This window comes from Salmo salar, chromosome ssa13 (assembly GCF_905237065.1).
Source record: "Salmo salar chromosome ssa13, Ssal_v3.1, whole genome shotgun sequence".
NCBI classification, from domain to species: domain Eukaryota; kingdom Metazoa; phylum Chordata; class Actinopteri; order Salmoniformes; family Salmonidae; genus Salmo; species Salmo salar.
Genome location: NC_059454.1, coordinates 54,027,142 through 54,050,607, shown reverse-complemented (window position 1 = coordinate 54,050,607; position 23,466 = coordinate 54,027,142). Strand labels below are relative to the sequence as shown.

The 23,466-nt window shown below is 40.9% G+C and overlaps 1 protein-coding gene across 2 annotated transcripts in view; it reads right to left on the bottom strand.

The window, feature by feature from the left end:
• LOC106567418 (teneurin-2) overlaps positions 1-14,322 on the bottom strand; it is a 133,292-nt gene extending 118,970 nt beyond the window's left edge. For both annotated transcript variants that reach the window (XM_014136636.2, XM_045693382.1), the window contains exon 1: positions 13,903-14,322. In XM_014136636.2, coding sequence (XP_013992111.1) covers positions 13,903-13,963 — 61 coding nt within the window. In that variant the 5' untranslated portion in view covers positions 13,964-14,322. The remainder of the gene's footprint in view (positions 1-13,902) is intronic.
• Positions 14,323-23,466: the final 9,144 nt, after the last annotated feature.

Here is a 23,466-nt window from a genome sequence, read left to right as displayed (position 1 = left end):
CATCATTAGTCATTTAGGTCAACATTGGATCATTCAGAGATCCTCACTGAACTTCTGGAGAGAGTTTGCTGCACTGAAAGTAAAGGGGCTGAATAATTTTGCACGGCCAATTTTTCAGTTTTTTATTTGTTAAAAAAGTTTGAAATATCCAATAAATTTAGTTTCACTTCATAATTCTGTCCCACTTGTTGATTCTTCACAAAAAATTACAGTTTTATATCTTTATGTTTGAAGCCTGAAATGTGGCAAAAGGTCGAAAAGTTCAAGGGGGCCGAATACTTTCGCAAGGCACTATATATATTACCTCAATTACCTCGATTAACCCGTGCCCCCGCACATTGACTCTGTACCGGTACCCCCTGTATATAGCCTCGCTATTGTTATTTTACTGCTGCTCTTTAATTATTTGTTACTTTTATTTCTTATTTTTTTAGGTAGTTTTCTTAAAACTGCATTGTTGGCTAAGGGCTTATAAGTAAGCATTTCACTGTTGTATTCAGCGCATGTGACAAATACATTTTGATTTGATTTGATACAATTTCCTCCAGTTCAATCAGTGGAAACAAACAACCCACCCACTTCGAATAAACACAGGTTATGTTTATCATGAAATCATTTACACCTGGGTTCTTACCTGGGAAAAGAAAGGAAAAGATAGAGAGAGAGAAAAAGAGGGAAATAAGAGAGTAAGGAAGAAAGAAAGAGAGAAAGGCATGAGAAACAGAGAGAGAGAGAAAATGAGGAAGGGAAGGAGGTAGGAAGGAAGGGAAGGAGGTAGGGAGGGAGGGATGGAGAGAGGGGGGAAGAGTAAAGTGAAGAAGATAGAGAGTGGTGGGGTAATGGATCAGAGGGTTTCTGATGAGGGAGACGGAGAGCACATGGAAATGCCACATGCAAATGAGACGCTAGAAAGAGCACTGGGTGAAGTGAGGTGCAAACTTAGGCCTGGATGAGAGCCTGCCACTGCCAGTCTCCAACTGACCACTGAGACACCCAGGAACCCTGGCCAGCCACCCATACAGTTACATCTACAGGTAACTGCCAAAATAAAGGAAACACCAATATAACGTGTCTTAATAGAACAGTTTCAATGCGCCTTGGCATAGATTCGACAAGTGTCTGGAACTCTATTGAAGGGATGTGACACCATTATTCCATGAGAAATTCCATCATTTGGTGTTTTGTTTTGATGGTGGTGGAAAATGCTGAGTCTCTCTCCCATAAGCGTTAAATTGGGTTGAGATCTGGTGACACACACACACACACACACACATTTTTTAAATACTTTATTTGAATCCACCAATCAAATTTACAAATAAAGGATCCAAATATTTCAGAGGTCCCTGTATGCATGACACTAAATGGTACAGAAAGCACCTCCTCCAAACAGCTAGGCTGTCCACCACAGCTGAAACAGAGCAGTACTTAGCCAATTGCTTTGCCCTAATTTTTGTCAGGCTCGCAATCTGGAGGCCATGCACTGCAAGCCTGTGTACATGGCTGAGACTGTCGAATATCATCGCCACCAGCTTGCACCTCCACCCGAGGCTGTCCAAGCGTGCCACGAGGGGCTGGTACTTGAGCAGCTTCTCGGCAAAGGCCTGCTCCATGTAGCCGTCAATTGAGCAGCCCACTTCCAAAATGAACACATCCCCTGGCCTCTGATGATTGACACACACACACACACCCTTTAAAACCTCTACGCTCCTTTGAGACCCCCCTTTCAAAGTCACTGAGATCTCTTCTAGCCATAATAATGGGCAATTTTTATACATGACCCTAAGTATTATGTGGATGTTAATTGCTTAATTAACTCAGGAACCACACCTGTGTTGAAGCACCTGCTTTCAATATATTTTGTATCCCTCATTTACTTGTGTTTCCTTTATTTTGGCAGTTACCTGTACATACACAAGTGTGAGCGCACGCGTGGGCACGCACACACACACACACACACACACACACACACACACACACACACACACACACACACACACACACACACACACACACACACACACACACACACACACACACACACACACATACGTCAGCTGACATTTCAGTGGGCTTTATCTTGCTTTTGTCAATATACATGGAGGTTATAGCATAATAGTTTGCTACAATGACTCACACACAAACACACAGAATAATGTAAGTGTGGGAAAAGGATCATGAGGGGCAGCCTGGAACCCGATTCCATGTGACTTTGCAGCTGTGACCTTGAGCTGGATAGTCCCTAAAGAGCAGTAGCCGTGTCACAGTCCCCTGCACCTCCATCTGAGCCCACATACAGCCAGGCAGCCTCCCAGGAGCAGAGGAGGTACAGCCGAGGAGAGGAGAGAGAAAACAACACACATACAAGCCATCACAGCCATAGAGTTAGATAGGGGACTCTAGATGGATATAACCTATTTTGGCATGGACAGTGCCATTGAGGGCTTCCACCATTTTAAAGTATGCAACTGAGTGAGACTTCTTATGGGTTAAGGAAACTGACCGTGTGCTCACAGATGCCATAATACGACTGATACAATGATGTACTCTATCATTCTCTATGATCACAGCAGAAATAATACCGCCTCCCTCTCCCTCTCTTTCTCCATCTTGGGAAGACTGATCTCCAAGGTCTCACACTTAAAGATAGGGAGCACAGGGATCTGTGGCATCTGCTCTGGACATTTGCTCTTAAACAATGCAGTTAGTTTGTTAGCATGCAGGCCAGCAGTTAGGCAGTTTGATAGTATGCAGGGAAACAGACTGTAAATAGCTCTTTTAGGCCAAATACTCTGTTCTCCTTTTCCATCTCTCGTTCTCTTTTTCTACCATATCTATGATTCAAATGTCAAAGCGGATTCTGTGCTATACGTGCATGACAATTTCTCTTTGGTTCACAGCAACAGACAGCAACAGGAGACACAAGCTGATCGAATCTCTGTCTCACTGCTCCCTCTTGGGGGCCACTCAATCAAAACAAATCGCCCAAGGCCGACATAGCGGTATGAGAAGATGTTTATTTTTTTATTTTTTATTTTTTTAACCTCATATCAGTGATAGCCAAAGCAGAATCAACATGCATCATTCTCCACTGGCTAGGACATGGGATGCTGCTGAGGTGACAGAGAGCACGATCCTAGATAAGACTCTATATGAAATAATAACCAACAGGATTTATGTATCAATGGCCGTGTCTGAATACCCATACTTGCGTTCTAAATAGTAGGCATTTTGGGTATGCTGAAAAAAGAATGTTTTATCGCATGTGAAATTTTGAAAATGTAGTGTGCTTTAAATGCCAGGATGTCATATTCATTAATAGAATTCGCTGCACACTATTGAGGAAAATAATCGTCTTTTGAGACCCAAGTGTGTCTGACAACAGCTGATAATCAGCTGAGGGGACGCGCTCTACCAAAATGAACGAATGAAGGGAATCAATGCAATTGAGCATTAGATGATGCATTCTCAGTCGGATGAGCCAAGTATACTAATATTTGTTGCTTACTGTATTCATTTTTACTAAACAGTACTTTCTAAATAGTATGTACAGTTCCTTCAGAAAGTATTCATACCCCTTGACTTATTCCACATTTTGTTATGTTACAGCCGAATTGAAAATGTATTACATTGCTTTTGTTTCTCACCCATCTACACACAATAACCCATAATGACAAAGAGAAAACAAATTTTTAGAAATTTTTACAAATGTATTGTAAATGAAATACAGAAATATCTCATTTACATACTGTATGTAGACCTATTCACACCCCAGATTCAATACTTTATAGAAGCAAAGCATAGTCATTAGTAGAATCTGCTGCACACTATTGAGGAAAATAATCGTCTTTTGAGACCCAAGTGTGTCTGACAACAGCTGATAATCAGCTGAGGGGACGCGCTCTACCAAAATGAACGAAGGGAGGGAATCAATGCAATTGCTCATTAGATGATGCATTCTCAGTAGGATGAGCCGAGCATGCTGATATTTGTTGCTTACTGTATTCTGTTTTACTAAACAGTACGTTCTAGATATACTGAACTAAAATATAAATGCAACATGCAAACTTTTCTAAGATTTACTGAGTTACAGTTACAGTACCAGTCAAAAGTTTGGACACACCTACTCATTCAAGGGTTTGTCTTTATTTTTTACTATTTTCTGCATTGTAGAATAATAGTGAAGACATCAAAACTATGAAATAACACATATGGAATCATGTAACAACCAAAAAAGTGTTAAACAAATTAGATTTTAGATTCTTCAAAGTAGCCACCCTTTGCCTTGATGACAGATTTGCACACTCTTGGCATTCTCTCAACCAGCTTCACCTGAAATGCTTTTCCAACAGTCTTGAAGGAGTTCCCACATATGCTGAGCACTTGTTGGCTGCTTTTCCTTCACTCTGCAGTCCAACTCATCCCAAACCATCTCAATTGGGCTGAGGTTGGGGGATTGTGGAGGTCAGGTCATCTGATGGATCCCTCCATCACTCTCCTTCTTGGTCAGATAGCCCTTACACAGCCCGGAGGTGTGTTTTGGGTCATTGTCCTGTTGAAAAACAAATGATAGTCCCACTAAGCACAAACCAGATAGGATGGCGTATCGCTGCAGAATGCTGTGGTAGCCATGCTGGTTAAGTGTGTCCAATTCTAAAGAAATCACTGACAGTATCACCAGCAAAGCACCCTCACACCATCACACCTCACCCTCCATGGAGATCATCCGTTAACCTAATCTGTGTCTCAGAAAGACACAGTGGTTGGAACCAAAATCTCTACATTTTGGTTTCTTTGCAGCAATTCGACCATGAAGGCCTGATCCATGCAGTCTCCTCTGAACAGTTGACATTGAGATGTGTCTGTTACTTGAACTCTGTGAAGCATTTGTTTGGGCTGTAATTTCTGAGGCTGGTAACTCTAATGAACTTATCCTCTTTGGCAGAGGTAACTCTGGGTCTTCCTTTCCTGTTGCGGTCCCCATTAGAGCCAGTTTCATCATAGTGCTTGATGGTTTTGCGACTGAAACTTTCAAAGTAATTTACATTTTCCAAATTGCCTGACCTTCATGTCTTAAAGTAATGATGGACTGTCGTTTCTCTTTGCTTATTTGAGCTGTTCGTGCCATAATATGGACATGATCTTTTACCAAATAGGGCTATCTTCTGTATACCACACCTACCTTGTCACAACACAACTGATTGGCTCAAACGCATCAAGGAAATAAATTCCACAAATTAACTTTTAACAAGGCACACCTGTTAATTGAAATGCATTCCAGGTGACTACCTCATGAAGCTGGTTGAGAGAATGCCAAGAGTGTGCAAAGCTGTCATCAAGGGAAAGGGTGGCTACTTTGAAGAATCTCAAATATAAACCCTATTTTGATTTGTTTAACACTTTTTTGGTTACTACATTATTTCATATTTGTTATTTCATGGATTTGATGTCTTCACTAATATTCTACAATGTAGAAAATAGTAGAGATAAAGAAAAACCCTTGCATGACTAGGTGTGCCCAAACGTTTGACTGGTACTGTAAGGAAATTAGTCAATTGAAATAAATTCACTAGGCCATCATTTATGGATTTCACATGACAGGACAGGGGTGCAGCAATGGGTGGGTCTGGGAGGGCATAGGCCCACCGACTTGGCAGCCAGGTCCACCTACTGGAGAACCAGGCCCAGCCAATCAGAATGAGTTTTTCCCCAGAAAAGGCTTTATTACAGACAGAAATACTCCTCATCACCCCCCTCAGACAATCCTGCAGGCAAAGAAGCCGGATGTGGAGGTCTAGGGCTGACATGGTTACACGTGGTCTGCAGTTGTGATGCCGGTTGGACATACTGGCACATTCTCTAAAATGATGTTGGAACCTTATGGTAGAGAAATTAATATTAAATTATCTGGCAACAGCTCTGGTGGACATTCCTGCAGTCAGCATGGCAATTGTACACTCTCTGTGGCATTGTGTTGTGTGACAAAACTGCACATTTTAAAGTGGCCTTTTATTGTCCCCAGCACAAGGTGCACGTGTGTAATGACCATGCTGTTTAATCCGTTTCTTGATATGCCACACCTGTCAGGTGGATGGATTACCTTGGCTAAGGAAAAATGCTCACCAATAGGGATATAAACACATTTGTGCACAAAATGTGAGAGAAATATTATTATTATTATTTTTTTTCAGCTCATTAAACATGCGACCAACACTTTACATATTGCATTAATATTTTTGTTCAGTGTAGTATGTACAGTACCTTCAGAAAGTATTCATACACCTTGACCTTTTCCACATTTAGTTGTGTTACAGGCCAAATTCAAAATGTATTAAATATATATTTTCACCCATCTACACACAATATGCCCATAATGACAAAGTGAAAACATGTTTTTTATACATGTTTGCAAATGTATTGAAAATGAAATAGAGAAATATCTAATTTACGTAAATAGGCCTATTCCCACCACTGAGTCAATACTTTGTAGAACCACCTTTGGCAGAGATTACACCTGTAAGTCTTTCTGGGTAAGTCTCTAAGAGCTTTCCACACCTAGATTGTGAAACATTTGCCCATTATTATTTTCAAAATTCTTCAAACTATGTCAAATTGGTTGTTGATCATTGATAGACAACCATTTTCAGATGTTGCCATAGATTTTTAAGTAGATTTAAGTCAACTGTAATTCGGCCACTCAGTAACATTCACTGTCTTCTTGAAAAGCAACTCCAGTGGCCTTGTGTTTTAGGTTATTGTCCTGCTGAAAGGTGAATTCATGTCCCAGTGTCTGGTGGAAAACAGACTAAACCAGGTTTTCCTCTAGGATTTTGCCTGTGCTTAGCTCTATTCCATTTCTTTTTTTTATAATACTTTAACCCCTTTTTCTCCCTAATTTTGTGGTATCCAATTGGTAGGTACAGTCTTGTCTCATCGCTGCAACTCCCAAACGAACTCGGGAGAGGCGAAGGTCTTAGAGCCGTGCGTCCTCCGAAACACAACCCTGCTTCTTGACAAAATGCCCGCTTAACCCAGAAGCCAGCTGCACCATTGTGTCGGAGGAAACACTGTACCCCTGGCGACCGTGTCAGCATGCATTACGCCCGGCCCGCCACAGGAGTCACTTGAGCGCAATGGGACAAGAACATCCCTGCCGGCTGAACCCTCCCCTAACCCGGGCGACACTGGGCCGATTGTGCGCTGCCCCATGGGTCTCCCGGTCGCAGCTGGCTGCGAGAGAGCCTGGACTCGAACCAGGATCTCTAGTGGCACAGCTAGCACTGCGATGCAGTGCCTTAGACCACTGCACCACTCGTGAGGCCTCCCTTTATTTTTTAACCTGAAAAACACCCCCGTCCTTAATGATTACAAGCATAGCCATAACATGATGCAGCCACCACTATAATTGAAAATATTGGGGGTGGTACTGTGTTGTATTGGCTTTGACCCAAACATAACACTTTTTATTCAGGACAAAAAGTGAAAGGCTTTGCCACATTTTTTGCAGTATTACTTTACTGCCTTGATGCATGTTTTGGAAAAGTTTTATACTATACAGGCTTCCTTCTTTTCACTCTGTCAATTAGGTTAGTATTTTGTAGTTACTACAATGCTGTTGATCCATCCTCAGTTTTCTCCTATGACAGCCATTAAACTCTGTAACTGTTTTAAAGTCACCATTGGCCTCATTGTGAAATCTCACTGTTTCCTTCCTCTCCGAAAGCTGAGTAAGGAAGGACGCCTGTATCTTTGTAGTGACTGGGTGTATTGACACTCAATTCAAAGCCTAATTAATAACTTCACCATGCTCAAAGGGATATTCAATGTCTGCTTTTTATTTTTTTTTACCCATCTACCAATAGGTGCCCTTCTTTGCGAGTCATTGGAAAACCTCCCTGGTCTTTGAGGTTGAATCTGTGTTTGAAATTCATTGCTCAACTGAGGGACCTTACAGATAACTATGTGTGTGATACAGAGACTGGATAGTCTTTCAAAAATCATGTTAAACACTATTACTGCACAGAGAGTGAGTCCATGCAACTTACCCCTGAACTTATTTAGACTTGCCATAATGAAGGAGTTAAATAATTATTGACATTTCAGCTTTTTATTTTTTATAAATTTAAAAATTTCCAAAAACATAATTCCACTTTGACAATATGGGGTGTTGTGTTTTTAAAAGAAATCTCAATTTAATCCACTTTGAATTCATGTAACACAACAAAATGTGGAAAAAGTCATGGGGTGTGAATACTTTCTGAAGGATTTTGGACATGGCCAGTGTGCATACTGTGGTAGTACACACAGAGATTTTCAGGGGGACATGGTAAGCTGACCCATCAAATGTCTGACCAAATCTTCATCACAGTTCCTTTTAAAATAATCATTTCATATCTTCTACTACTCAATCCAATTATGTTTATGATTGTATTTCAACTACAGCTATTCATATGTTTGTATATAGTAGGTTTGTGACACCACCCTGAGATGGTGCTTAAACTCAAGGTTAATCTGAGTTTGACCTCCCAGCAATCTCAATGCAACAGAAGCACCTGTGGCTGTGTACCAGTAGAGGCCATCAAGTGGGGCTACTGCCACGTGCACGCTACTACACTACACTACACACTGAAGAAGACACCATTACTCTGTTGTTGCCATTGACACCAACAAAGATCAACAACAGGCCCAAGCTGGCATTGAGCAAGGGAATGGCATTATCTATCAAGAAGTTTCAGACCTGCCGACCATTACAACAACACGTTGATGTGTTCATGTGTCAGTATTTGAGTATACATAATATTTTTGTGTGCCTCTATGCTGTGTGTGTGTGTGTGTGTGTGTGTGTGTGTGTGTGTGTGTGTGTGTGTGTGTGTGTGTGTGTGTGTGTGTGTGTGTGTGTGTGTGTGTGTGTGTGTGTGTGTGTGTGTGCGAGCTTGTGTGTGTATCCCAACAGTCTCCTGTTTATCAGGGCCCTCCACACCTCTAAGCCGCTTCCATCATGCACATCCCATTAAGATGCCCTTGATGAAACAGTCCGTTTACACTTCAGACACAGCAAATTAACAAATTGTCAGCTTATAAAACAATAATAGAATTGTATGCTTTCCCCAATTCCCCTCACTGCTAATGTGATGCTGGAGAGTGGCCCTTTGCCTGCAAGGTTAATGGAATCCATATTTTCAATTTAAACCTTCCTTCTCTTTTTTGCCAGAAAAGATGCACAAGTGGGTGTAATTAGTCTGTACTGTAACAAAGGAGCTTGCTGGACCAATGGAAACAGACCTGTATTCCACTATCATTTATCCTATCCCTCTCTCCCTTTTCAAGCTGCAGAAAAACAGCATGAAATTTCGCACTTGTTTCACAGTGGCGTGTGATCAGGGTGGATGAGAAATTGTGCCTTCTACAAACACTGTTCACATAGCAGTGTGGTACATCGAGACGGACAGAGGTGAGTGATTGGTGTGCAGAATCCCCGCTCCTGAACCAAGAGCAGTCAGGATTGATATGGACAAGCTGCTGAAAGATGCCTCTCTGCTGCTCCTCATAATGCATGCTGGACAGGAGTCTGGGAAGCTTTTCAATCACACGCCCTCTCTCGCTGTCTGTCATAAGGTTTATGGGTCCTAGGCTGAGGTAAATTGCTTCTTGCCGGTCAAATTTTAAGAGCCTCATAAAAACCTGGACGTGCCTCAGTCACTCCCAGCCTCCTCTGCACCCCATGCTGCACAGATGTGACATATGTAAAGGTGAAACCTACACAACACACCCACACACACACCTTGACTGGGCAGAAAATTGTTTTATTTTCATCTCCTCTCCCTCTTTCATGTCCTCTCCCTCTCTTCTCCTGTCCTCTTTACTGTGCCCATGTTTTCAGCAGGAGGATTTTATGTTGAGAGAGCCAAGACATCCTCTAATTTCAGATATAGAGAATGAAGTGGAAATCTGTCCCACTGCTTCAAATGTCAAATGAAGCAAAGGCATGTCTTACAGAGAACCAATACTAATCCCGCAATGATGTGGAAAAGGAATAAACACGAAACACATTTTTTGAATATTGATGAGATATATCATTATTTTCCTGCAATCAGGGTTGGGCTTCTCCCAGGAGGTTGGGCCCCCCAGATAGCATATGAACATGTCATAAATTTAAAATATATATATATTACAGGAAATTAGCTTTAAAACCGCAACATTTTCTCTCTGCCTCATGGCAAAATGTGTAAAATAGCATGAGATTATGTAACGGTTATCGTCTGGAATGGAGGACCAAAACGCAGCAGGAATGTGGATGCTCATCTTGATATTTATTTGAAAATAAATTGAACACCAAAATAACAAAACAACGAAGAAAAACTCATGAACAACCAAACAGTCTTGTCAGGCTCACACACGCAAAACAAGAAACAATCTCCCACAAACACTAAACCAAACAATTACCCATATATAGGACTCTCAATCAGAGGCAACGAGAAAGCACCTGCCTCCAATTGAGAATCCCACCCCCCATTAACCTACACATAGAAATACACCAACCCAGAAAGAACATAGAAGTACAAAACATAGAACATAAACCAAAACCCGGAAATAATAAATCAAACGCCCTACTAAATAAACCACCACCCCGAACCACATAAAACAAATACCCTCTGCCACGTCCTGACCAAACTACATTAACAAATAACCCTTATACTGGTCAGGACGTGACAGAGTAGCTATAAAACCACATATTTAAGAATTAGAATAATAGAATGGACATGAGCCGCCTTTTGATGGCCTAAATGTCAGCTCTTTTGGTCAGGGAGTTGGCAAACCGTGTTGTGATAAGATAGCGTAAAATAATGCATTTAAATAATGTATCTGCACTGTAGGCCTACTATGTTTGTTAGCTAGCTAGCCAGATAGTTTTAGATGAATAATTCCATACATTTTTCTAACTGCCAATATTCCATTCAAACAATGCAGTCAATCTACAGCCATACGTTGGCCGAAATCAGTTGATGATAGGACTTGCAATGCAACAGGTACTGATATTGTATCATATCACAGCTTTCAAAGAAAATGAAGACATTTATGGTCTCTTTACATATATTTACAGGCTATTTATACACAACATTTGTATAAAACCCATATAAACTGTATTTATAATTATAAGACAATATTTTAGGTTGATGGTTATTCGATTACACAATTTCTGATATATCACATCTGGATTATGCCTCGACTGCCATTAATTCCAATTAGACTGGTTTGGATTTTTCCCTGACCAATATGGATGCCATTTTCACTCCATTCTGGAACTTTGAAGGTTAATGACATAGAGATCCTATTACATTTTGAGAGGCTATGTATAAAACAGCACATTTATCTCTCTGCCCCAGTTTTTCAGCCTGCGAAACTGCACGATGCCACTGCATGGCCTGGTTTGTTTAGAACTGTTTGGTTCATATGTACAGTGCCTTCAGAAAGTATTCACACCCATTGATTTTCTCCACATTTTGTTGTGTTACAGCCTGAATTTAAAATTGATTAAATAGAGATTGTTTTCCCCTGGTCTACACACAATATCCCTTGATGTCAAAGTGGAATTATGTTTTTAGAAATGTTTACAAATGGTTGCATCATGTTATGGGTATGCTTGTAATCATTAAGGACTGGGGAGTTTTTCACAATCAAAACATTAACGGAATGGAGCTGAGCACAGGCAAAATCCTACTGGTTCAGTCTGCTTTCCACCAGACACTGGGCGATGAATTCACCTTTCTGCAGGACAATAACCTAAAACCCAAGGCCAAATATACACTGGTATTGCTTACCAAGAAGACAGTGAATTTTCATTTTTGACTTAAATCTACTTGAAAATCTATGGCAAGACCTGAAAATGGTTGTCTAGCAATGATCAACAACCAATTTGACAGAGCTTAAATTGTTGCACAATCTAGGTGTGGAAAGCTCTTAGAGACTTACCCAGAAAGACTCAGCTGTAATTGCTGCCAAAGGTGCTTCTACTAAATATTAACTCAGGGGTGTGAATAGGGCTACTTACAGTATATCAATTAGATATTGTTCTATTTGATTTCCAATAAATTTGCAAAAATGTATAAAAATGTTTTCACTTTGTCATTATGGGGTATTGTGTATAGAGAAAAACATCTATTTAATCAATTTTGAATTCAGGCTAACAACTAAATGTGGAAAAGGTCAAGGGGTATGAATACTTTCTGAAAAGACTGTACATACTACACTGAACAAAAATATAAATGCAATATGTAAAGTGTTGGTCGCATGTTTCATGAGCTGAAATAGTAAAAATCCGTTATATTTTCCACACGCACAAAAAGGTTATTTCTTTCAAATCTTGTGCACAAATGTGTTCTCTCTCTATTGGTGAGCATTTTTCCTTTGCCAAGATAATCCATCCACCTGCCAGGTGTGGCATATCAAGAAGCTGATTAAACGGCATGATCATTACACAGGTGCACCTTGTGCCGGGGACAGTTTTTTTGGTCCCAGCAATAAAAATGTGCAGTTTTGTCAGACAACACAATTACACAGATGTCTCAAGTTTTGAGGGAGCATGCAATTGGCATGCTGACTGCAGGAATGTCCACCAGAGCTGTTGCCAGAGAATTAATATGAATTTCTCTACCATAAGCCACCTCCAATGGCGTTTTAGATCATGTGGCAGTATGCCCAAGTGGCCTCACACCACGTGTAACCAGACCACATGTAACCAGTAATAAGTCAAGGAGTATGAATACTTTCTGAAGGCACTGTATGTGTAGGAGTGGGAGTGTGTGAGGTGTGTGTGTGTATGCTATGAATTGGTGATGCTCCATTCAAGTCAGTTTAATTACATCTAAATTGCATCTTTCCCTTTCAACCAATAATAAAAACAGACCAAAAATCACCAGTGAGAAATTAATAACTGTACTGTAATAAATCAAATTAAATCTCAGTATTATGGTGAATACCACATAGGCCTATAACAGTGTAGTACACTATTTAAAAAAAAGAAGTGTTTATTCAAAGTTAATATCTGACATTTGATATTATATTCAACCTCCCCAAGAAATTATGTTACAACATTTTAAGTTACTTTGAGGCTTTTCAGGCATGCTATTTGGAGGATGCTAGCAGGGGTCCTGTCACTCACGTTGTTTTGCTCTGATAATGCTAATGACATTATGTTGCTATGTAAACAATCAGCTCAATCTTGGGTTGCTAAATATCGAGGTAGATTAGGCTATTTTCCCCAATTAAATTTTTTTTTTTTTAATTTAGGTGAATTATACATTTAATAACACGACAATACACATATTACAACATTACAAAAACCAATACAATGATGCCAAAGCACTTCAACATGTAGTCATAGGCCTACTGCTTTATATAGGAATTCAAATTACAGGCTTACAAATAATGTATTAAAATGAGTTTACTACCAACAGAATAAGATATTTCCTTTATATATGCATTCGTCATGGGTGCAACTAATCACAACAGATAAAGTGGCACAGGTCTTCCTCATGCGTTCCGTCTGTCATTCGATTATGTGAAGATGATGTACGTCTCCGTTGATATTTCAGACAGCTAAAAATAGGCGGAAAGGCGACTGATAATAGACTAATGAGATTAACGGTGCTGTAGCAAACATACAGAGATATTTTGATGCATGTTATAGCAGGTTATTGTCCAGGTTAATCTCTAATTTCTCAATTGCTCCATCTCTATTGAGACTACTGTCTATGGCTTGACTCAAATAACAACCTTTACAAGTTTAACACTTCTATTGTCTGTTGTCAATCTAACAGGTACACTCACGCGGTCTCCATCACACTTTAACCGCACGCTCTTCCTGCCGTTGAAAGAGGCTCACGCGAGTTAAAAGGGTATCCTTACCTGGCTCTTGTAACAGCCCTTTCGTTCTGTGCATGCCAGACTGGTGCGTCGCTCCCCGCATATCTCCGCACAAACGCGGCCACTCTCCGCGCTTTGAACTCAATTCTGCAGCAAAGTATCAAAGCAACGCGGGTCCGCAATGTTCAATAATACTTCTAAATCAAAAGGTGTTGGCACTAGGCGCGGACAGGACCCGAAGAGGATAATTTCAGTTTGTGGTAAAGTTTATTGGAATATTGTGTTGCATCTCACTCACCCTTACACAAAATGTAGTACGTGTTTGCGAAGTAAATGAGTGGAGAAAAATATATCTGGGAGTGAGAGGAATAGAACGGGAAAAAGGGCTGGGCGCTTTTCAAAGAAAGAGCTGCTCTGAAGTGAGGGAGCATAGAGCTTGCTGCCTCATCGCTGTTCTGCACAAAGAAGATGCTACCAGCAGAGAACAGAGGGGGGTGGAATGTGGTAAAGCATGTTCTCTAGGAATAAGGAGATGTGGAGAGGGAGAGGGGGAGAGAGAGAGAGAGCAGGAGAGAGAGGACAATTTGATTTGAAGATTGTGGTTCAGAAAATGTATTAAAAATAATATAGATGAGATTGTAATGATGGTCTCTACCTCCAACATAGATCAGTAATTGGGGAGTAATTCAAGACAGTAAATAGGCTACATTAATTTCCAATCAGGAATCCCAGTGGTATTTATTCCCACAAAGGAATTTGTCATTGAAATAACAGAGTATGCTTAATACAAACGTTAATGAGTGGTCACCACACTATTTTATTTGAAACATTACTATCCTACTATTACTATTCTATGCTTTGAGCAGGTAAGGCTCAAAGCATAGTACACTAAAAAGTATTTTTTAATATAAATTAGCTTTGTCATTATGGGGTATTGTGTGAAGATTGAGGGAAAAACATCTATTTATTCAATTTTAGAATGCTATAATGTAAACAAAATGTTTACTGAAGAGTAGCCTAGGCCAAGGTCTCATCACCTCAGCTATGACAGTAGCCAGTGCTGGAGCAAGCTGTGTCCTGTCAACAGCCGATGCTCCTGTGAAGTTTCATGTTGCCACCCGGTCCAAAACTCAGTGGAGAACTGGGATCCAGGAGGACATGCTGGCTTCCTGCTCTCCATCCTCTCCCACCTGGGTGACTTCCTGGTTCAACAGGGCTGCAGAGCTGGGACCCGGGCTGCTCAAAGATCAAAGGATACTGATCCATAGCTGCAGTTCTGGTTGAGTAGGAGTGTGAGAAAACTCCTGTTGTCTTTAGTCTAAATTTAAAAGCCCAATCTGGAGTGTTGGACACAACAGCACAGAGTCAACCAAACTCTGTTCTATATGCAGGTTGGCATTTATTGTCATGAATCTTGCCCTGGAGGCAGCTCTGCAGAGTGGTCACTAGCTGGCACTCTAGCTGGTTTTAAAACTAACCCTAATCTTAACCCTAACCACACTGCTAACATAATGTCTAACTCTACCTTAAATTAAGACCAAAAAGCTTATTTTTGTTTTCAGGAATTTGTTTGACATAGTCAATTTTGACTTTGCAGCTGGCCCATCTAGTGGAAATCTCTCAGTTTTGCCCCCAGGGCAATATTCATGACAATAAACGTCAACCTGCTTTCTATATTTATAACACTAGTCTGGATGGATTAGTCATCTTCTAACAGCATGGTGAGTTGACCTATTTTAGGTCACATGGAATGTTTATGATACATGATTTATATATTTTAAAGAGAGCTGGTAAACTAGTGATATGTCATTTTTCTATGGATCATACAATCTTGTGAAGGCAAGGCTCCTACTATGCCACGTCAGTTAGAATCAGTCAGCTCGGCGCTATGGTAACACATCTAGAAAGTAGTACAGCTTGACAACGGTCCACCTGTGCTTTGATATCCCAGTCATTTTAATGAGATCAAATATTATTCTCTCTAAGCCGTGAGAACATAAGATATCACAGGAAGAGTATCAAATTATTCATATTCACATGTTTGTTACAAGTGTAAATTTGATCTTCACAGGCTCTGCAATTTCATTCTTCCCGACTGTAAATATTCATACTCATACTGCGTTATTCCAACACCAACCACTGAGTTCTGTCTCCAGCAGAACTTTGATCAAGTAGACATAACTGGAAATCACTGGACAGACACTAAAAGACACACCACAAGCAAATGCCTGAAGTATGAGAATCAATATGTTATTGAAATGGCAATTTAGCTTATTTCAAATGTTTGGGCTCACATTATATTGAGGCAACAGCCGTCGTTAAATTATGCCTGTGTGTGTGTATGGAAGCAGAGGGCCCATGTAACAGGAGGGGAGGGAGAGGGGATTTGAGCTCTGATTGAGCCTGGCCGTTTGTCTTCCTGTCAGAGATTAAGCAAAGATTGGTTAACCTTTACAGGAAACTAAAAGGAAAATAGACAGGCAGAGAACGAGGAAAAAACACCCGACAGATGAAAAAAAAAGAAAAGCCAAGCAAGAGGAGTAAATGTGACTGGTAGGGGTAAATACAGTAAGGCTCATCTCCTCTACTGTGTGATGGACTTCTGTTGGGCCTCAGCTGTTTCATCATGGGCCCATTGGGTCCTCATTTACAGCAGTCCCTGAGGACACTACACTATACTGCACTATACACACACACAATATATCAGAGAGTAGGCCTGCTATTACTGTTGATTTGGAGGAAATATATCTGAGAGCCGTGCATGCATTTCATACCTACAACCTATCTGAGCCTTATTGCAGTTTATCATCTAATCTTGGGTATATTGTGAAAATTGCTTTGGGGAAAACTAAGTAATATCAGTAGTGTACGCATATCAGACATTCACAAATGTCTATAAAGCCAATAAGAACATGACCATGTCCATGTTATAGTGTTTCACATATAAGTAATGCCCTCAGCTACAGTATCATTTCATCTGAATTAACAAGAGACCCTCCTGTGTTGACAGTGGATGTCAACGATTAAAGTGATTGGATGTTCAGCACCAAAGACATTCAAATAGAGGAGAAATCGAAATTAGTGAGGCCTACTATGTACTGCTGGAGTTATCAAGATGATATGATAAGGGACACATTTTCTGTCCATCAAAAAAAGCCCTCACAATGTGCGATCCCGTGTGAAACAACTATATGGTATTGTCCGACCACGATCATGTGCCCCTGCATGGATAAGAGCAACGGTAGCATAGCCACTTCACCACAATATTCCAATTGCATTTTACAGCGATTAAAAGAGCACAGGGGAGACCAAAATGTCCATGTTAACATTCATTGCTAACTAAAAGTGAACACAAATCTAAATGCTTTAACTTACTGTCCTTCATTGTATGTGTCAGGATGCCTCGTAGCCTCGTATTACCAGACTGATGAAAGGTGAATTGGTATCCCAGTATCTGCTGGAACGCAGATTGAACCAGGTTTTCCTCTAGCATTTTGCATGTGCTTAGCTCTATTCCGTTTTTTTTAAATTTTATTATAAAAACTCCCTAGTCCTTGCCGATAACAAGCATACCCATAACATGATACCGTCACCACGCTCAAAGGGATATTCAATGTCTGCTTTTTAAATGTTTACCCATCTACCAATAGGTGCCCTTCTTTGCGAGGCATTGGAAAACCTCCCTGGTCTTTGTGGTTGAATCTGACCTTACAGATAATTGTATGTGTTGGGTACCTAGAGGAGGAAGTCATTAAAAAAAAAATCACTGTGCCGGGGTACGAGGTATTTGAGGTAGATACGTATGTGGGTCCTTACACTGATTCGGTGTCTGTTGAGAAGAGTAAATTGGTTAAAAAAAACTTTTGTTTTCACCTAATTTAGTAACAGGGTGCCAAATAAACTAGTAGGGTTGACCGTAACAGGGTTGACTGTAACAGGGTTGGTCATTTCATAAAAAAAATCTGCCATAAATCCCCTCTTGACAGAGGGAATGGAAGCTTGTTGTGTGCAACAGGGAGTGGCAATTGAATGCCAGCATCACAAAAAAATGTAATTGCAAAAACATTTCTAGGCTGTCTATCTATACGTAACAGGGTTGACGTGTTTTGCTCAACCCACTCAGTTTTCCCTCACAAAACACAAGAAAATGGCCAAAAATTGTCAAACTAGCTCATCTGCTTTTACACTATGATTTGAGTATTAGATGTTCAATGTTTCTTTTGAAAAAAATATTACAAAAGCAATAGTTTCACTATATTAAAATGAGAGTTCAGGTCACGTAACAGGGTTGACCTTAGAATGAGGGACAGACTAATAATAATCATCTTCAGAAATGACTATGTCAAAGCAACAAAATAACTAGGGCTTTACATTGATGGTGAAACTTGGTGTAATAGGATTCACCTTCCTTCCATATTGTCCTTTTTTCGTGATTGATGTCTCATCTGAGGTTGTAACTGGCTTTCTTGCATGCATTCATGTCTGCCCCGTTCCTTGTAACATGTTGACTACACCAGTCACGCGTGTGTCTGCGTGCTCCCTTGCGCGCATGTTGATTTTGTCCATCCACACCAGACGTGATCATGACACACAGATTAAAATATCAAAACCAACTGTGAACCAACTATTTTCATTTGGAGGCATGTTAAAACACAAAACATTCATGGACATTTAGCTAGCTTGCTATTGCTAGCTAATTTGTACTGTGAGATGATCATTGGGTTGTTAGTTTGATTACTCCTGAGGTGCTGACCTGTTGCACCCTCTACAACCACTGTGATTATTATAATTTGACCCTGCTGGTCATCTATGAACGTTTGAACATCTTGGCCATGTACTGTTATAATCTCCACCCGGCACAGCCAGAAGAGGACTGGCCACCCCTCAGAGCCTGGTTTCGCTCTAGGGTTCTTCCTAGGTTCCTGCCTTTCTAGGGAGTTTTTCCTAGCCATGGTGCTTCTACATCTGCATTGCTTGCTGTTTCGGGTTTTAGTCTGGGTTTCTGTATAGCACTTTCTGACATCGGCTGATGTAACAATGGCTTTATAAATACATTTGATTGATTTGATTGAGTTAACTGAAATGCATATGGTACTTTCTTTTGTTGGATCTTCATAGAATTTTGGCCCGGAGTCATACAAAATCTGGTGTTTCCCTACTCCGACTATTAACACTAGAAAAGCTGAGCATCTAGCAATACCCTTTTGAGACAATTCATTCTAACAGTCTAATAAATACATTTCATATATATATTGTATTGCAAAAAAAGTATAATTTGGTTGTATTTCTGAAGGTTTTAGCTAGGCCTACCATCAGAATACAAAAAAACTAAACATTTTCATTAGATTGTTACTGTAGGCTAAATGTAAAAATGAGAAAAACACAAAACACCACAATTGAAGTGTTATACACCATCACAAATACATAATGTATAATTTCATTTAGGCAAAAATGAATTAATTGTATTTCAAAATAATAGAATATCATATTTTAAGTTTTATTATGTTACTAGTCTGTGCATAGCCACAAATGCTCACATGTGGAACACATTGAATAGCGGCTGTAATATTCTACAAAAAAATATATATTTTTAAATAGAGCCCATGCCTTAATTACATTTGATTCACATAGCAGACACTCTTGTCCAGAGCGACTTACAGTAGTAGTGAGTGCATACGTTTCAAACAATAACGAGGCTATATACATAGGGTACTGGTACGGCGTCAATGTACAGGGGTACATGTTAGTTGAGGTCATTTGTAAAGTGACTATGTGTAGATAATAAACAGCGAGTAGCAGCAGTGTAAAAACAAAGGGGGGGGGGGGGGGTCAATGTCAATAGTCGGGTGGCCATTTGTTTAATTGTTCAGGAGTCTTATGGCTTGGGGATAGAAGCTGTTAAGGAGCCTCTTGGTCCTAGACTTGGCACTCCGGTACCGCTTGCAGTGCGGTAGTAGAGAGAAAATTCTATGACTTGGGTGACTGGAGTCTTTGACAACATTTTGGGCCTAGTATATAGGTCCTACTGTAGATGTCAGGAAGCTTGGCCCCAGTGATGTACTGGGCTGTACGCACTACCCTCTGTAGCGTCTTATGGTCAGATGCCGAGCAGTTGCCATAACAGGCGGTGATGCAACCGGTCAGAATGCTCTCGATGGAGCAGTTGTAGAAATTTTTGAGAATCTGGGGACCCATGCAAAATCTTTTCAGTCTCCTGTGGGGGAAAAGGTGTTGTCGTGGCCTTTTCGCGACTGTCTTGGGGTGTTTGGACCATTAGAGTTTGTTGGTGATGTGGACACCAAGGAACTTAAAACTCTCGACCCGCTCCACTTCATCCCCATTGATGTTAATGGGGCCTGTTCGTCCCTCATTCTCCTATAGTCCACAATCATTTCTTTTGTCTTGCTCACATTGAGGGAGAGGTTGTTGTCCTGGCACCACACTGCCAGGTCTCTGACCTCCTCCCTACAGGCTGTCTCATCGTTGTCGGTGATCAGGCCTACCATTGTTTTGTCGTCAGCAAACTTAATGATGGTGTTGGAGTCGCGTTTGGCCACGCAGTCGTGGGTGAACAGGGAGTTCAGGAGGAGCCTAAGCACGCACCCCTGGGGGCCTCAGTGTTGAGGATCAGCGTGGTAGATGTGTTGTTGCCTACCACCTGGGGGTGGCCCGTCAGAAAGTCCAGGATCCAGTTGCAGAGGGAGGTGTTAATTCACAGGGTCCTTAACTTCTCTAGGGTAGGGGGCAGTATGTTGACATCCGGATGAAAGGCGTGCCCGTAGTAAACTGCCTGCTTCTCAGGCTCAGAAGGTAGGATATGCATATTATTAGTAGATTTGGATAGAAAACACTCTGAAGTTTCTAAAACTGTTTGGATGATGTCTGTGTGTATAACAGAACTCATATGGCAGGCAAAAACCTGAGAAAAATCCAACCAGGAAGTGTGGAAATCTGAGGTTTGTAGTTTTTCAAGTGATTGCCTATACAGTATACAGTGACTTAGGGTTCATTTTGCACTTCCTAAGGCTTCCACTAGATATCAACAGTCTTTAGAACCTTGTTTCATGCTTCTACTGTGACTAGGGAGAGAATAAGAGCTCCTGGAAGTAGATGACTGAGAGAATGACATGAGTTCAGTGGCGCGCATTCACATGAGAGTTAGCTGTGTTCCTTTTCTTTTTTGAAGACAATGGAATCGTATGGTTGGAATATTATGGAAGATTTATGTTAAAAACATCCTAAAGATTGATGCTATACATCGTTTGACATATTTCTACGAACGTAAATATAACTTTTTTTGACTTTTCGTCGTGACATTTTGTGCACGCTTCCTGTATTTGGAGTAGTGGACTGAACGCGCGAACAAAAAGGAGGTATTTGGACATAAATGATGGACTTTATCGAACAAAACAAACATTTATTGTGGACCTGGGATTCCTGGGAGTGCATTCTGATGAAGATCATCAAAGGTAAGTGAATATTTATAATGTAATTTTAGTCATTTCTGTTGACTCCAAAATGGCGGGTATCTGTATGGCTTGTTTTGATATCTGAGCGCTGTACTCAGATTATTGCAAAATTTGCTTTCTCCGTAAAGCTTTTTTGAAATCTGACACAGCGGTTGCATTAAGGAGAAGTTTATCTATAATTCTTTGAATAACTGTTGAATATTTTATCAACGTTTATGATGAGTATTTCTGTAAATTGATGTGCTCATTCACCGGAAGTTTTGGGAGGCAAAACATTTCTGAACATTACACGCCAATGTAAAATGGGGTTTTTGGATATAAATATTAACTTTATTGAGCAAAACATACATGTATTGTGTAACATGAAGTCCTGTGAGTGCCATCTGATGAAGATCATCAAAGGTTAGTGATTCATTTTAGCTGTATTTCCGGTTTTTGTGACGTCTCTCCTTGCTTGGAAAATGGCTGTGTGGTTTTTCTTGTCTCGGCGCTGTCCTAACATAATCTAATGTTATGCTTTCGCCGTAAAGCCTTTTTGAAATGGGACAATGTGGTTGGATTAACGAGAAGTGTATCTTTAAAATGGGATATGTTTGACAAATTTGAATTATGAGATTCTAGCGTCCCACATACTCCAGAGAGGTTAACTTAGTGATGAGCTTTGTGGGCACTATGGTGTTGAACGCTGAGCTGTAGTCAATGAACAGCATTATCACATTTTGTCCAGGTGGAAAAGGGCAGTGTGGAGTGCAATTCAGATTGTGTCATCTGTGGATCTGTTGGGGCGGTATGGAATTTGAGTGGGTCTAGGGTTTCAGGCATGATGTTGTTGATGTGAGCCATGACCAGCCTTCAAAGCACTTCATGATTACCGAGTGCTACTGGGCGGTAATGATTTAGGCAGGTCACCTTCGCTTTCTTGGGCACTCAGACTATGGTGGTCTGTTTGAAACATGTAGGTATTACAGACTCGATCAGGGAGAGGTTGAAAATGTCAGTGAAGACACTTGCCAGTTGGTCCGTGCATGCTTTGAGTATATGTCCTGGTAATCCGTCTGGCTCCACAGATTTGTGAATGTTGACCTGTTTAACGGTCTAGCTCACATCAGCTACGGAAAGCGTGATCACACAGTTGTCCGGAACAGCTGTTGCTCTCATGCATGCTTCAGTGTTGCTTGACTCAAAGTGAGCATGAAAGGCATTTATCTCATCTCGTAAGCTCGCGTCACTTGGTAGTTCATGGCTGGGTTTCCCTTTGTAGTCCATAATATTATTCAAGCCTTGCCACATCCGACGAGCGTCAGAGCTGGTGCAGTAGGATTCAGTCTTAGTCCTGTATTGACGCTTTGCCTGTTTGACGATTTGTCTGAGGGCATAGCGAGATTTCTCATAAGCATCCGGATTAGTGTCCCACTCCTTGAATGGGGTAGCTCTAGCCTTTAGCTCGGTGTGGATGTTGCCTGTAATCCATGGCTTCTGGTTGGGATATGTATGTACGGTCACTGTAGGAATGACGTCGTCAATGCACTTATTGATGAAGCCAGTGACTGAGGTGGTATACTCCTCAATGCCATTGGATGAATCCCGGAACATATTCCAGTCTGTGCTAGCAAAACAGTCATGTACCGTAGCATCCGAGTCATCTGACCACGTCCGTATTGAGCAAGTCACTGGTACTTCTTGCTTTAGGTTTTAATTGTAAGCTTGATCCTGACTAGTCTCCCAGTCCCTGCCTCTGAAAAACATCCCCACAGCATGATGCTGCCACCACCATGCTTCACCGTAGGGATGGTGTCAGGTTTCCTCCAAACCTGACGCTTGGCATTCAGGCCAAAGAGTTAAATCTTGGTTTCATCAGACTAGAGAATCTTGTTAGGTGCCTTTTGGCAGACTCCAAGCGCGCTGCCATGTGCCTTTTACTGAGGAGTGGCTTCCGTCTGGCCATTCTACCACAAAGGCCTGTGGTAAATTCAATTGATTGGACATGATTTGGAAAGGCACACACCTGTCTATATAAGGTCCCACAGTGCATGTCAGAGCTAAAACCAAGCCATGAGGTCATAGGAATTGTCTCTAGAGCTCCCAGACAGGATGGTGTCGAGGCACAGTTCTGGGGAAGGGTAACAAAACATTTCTG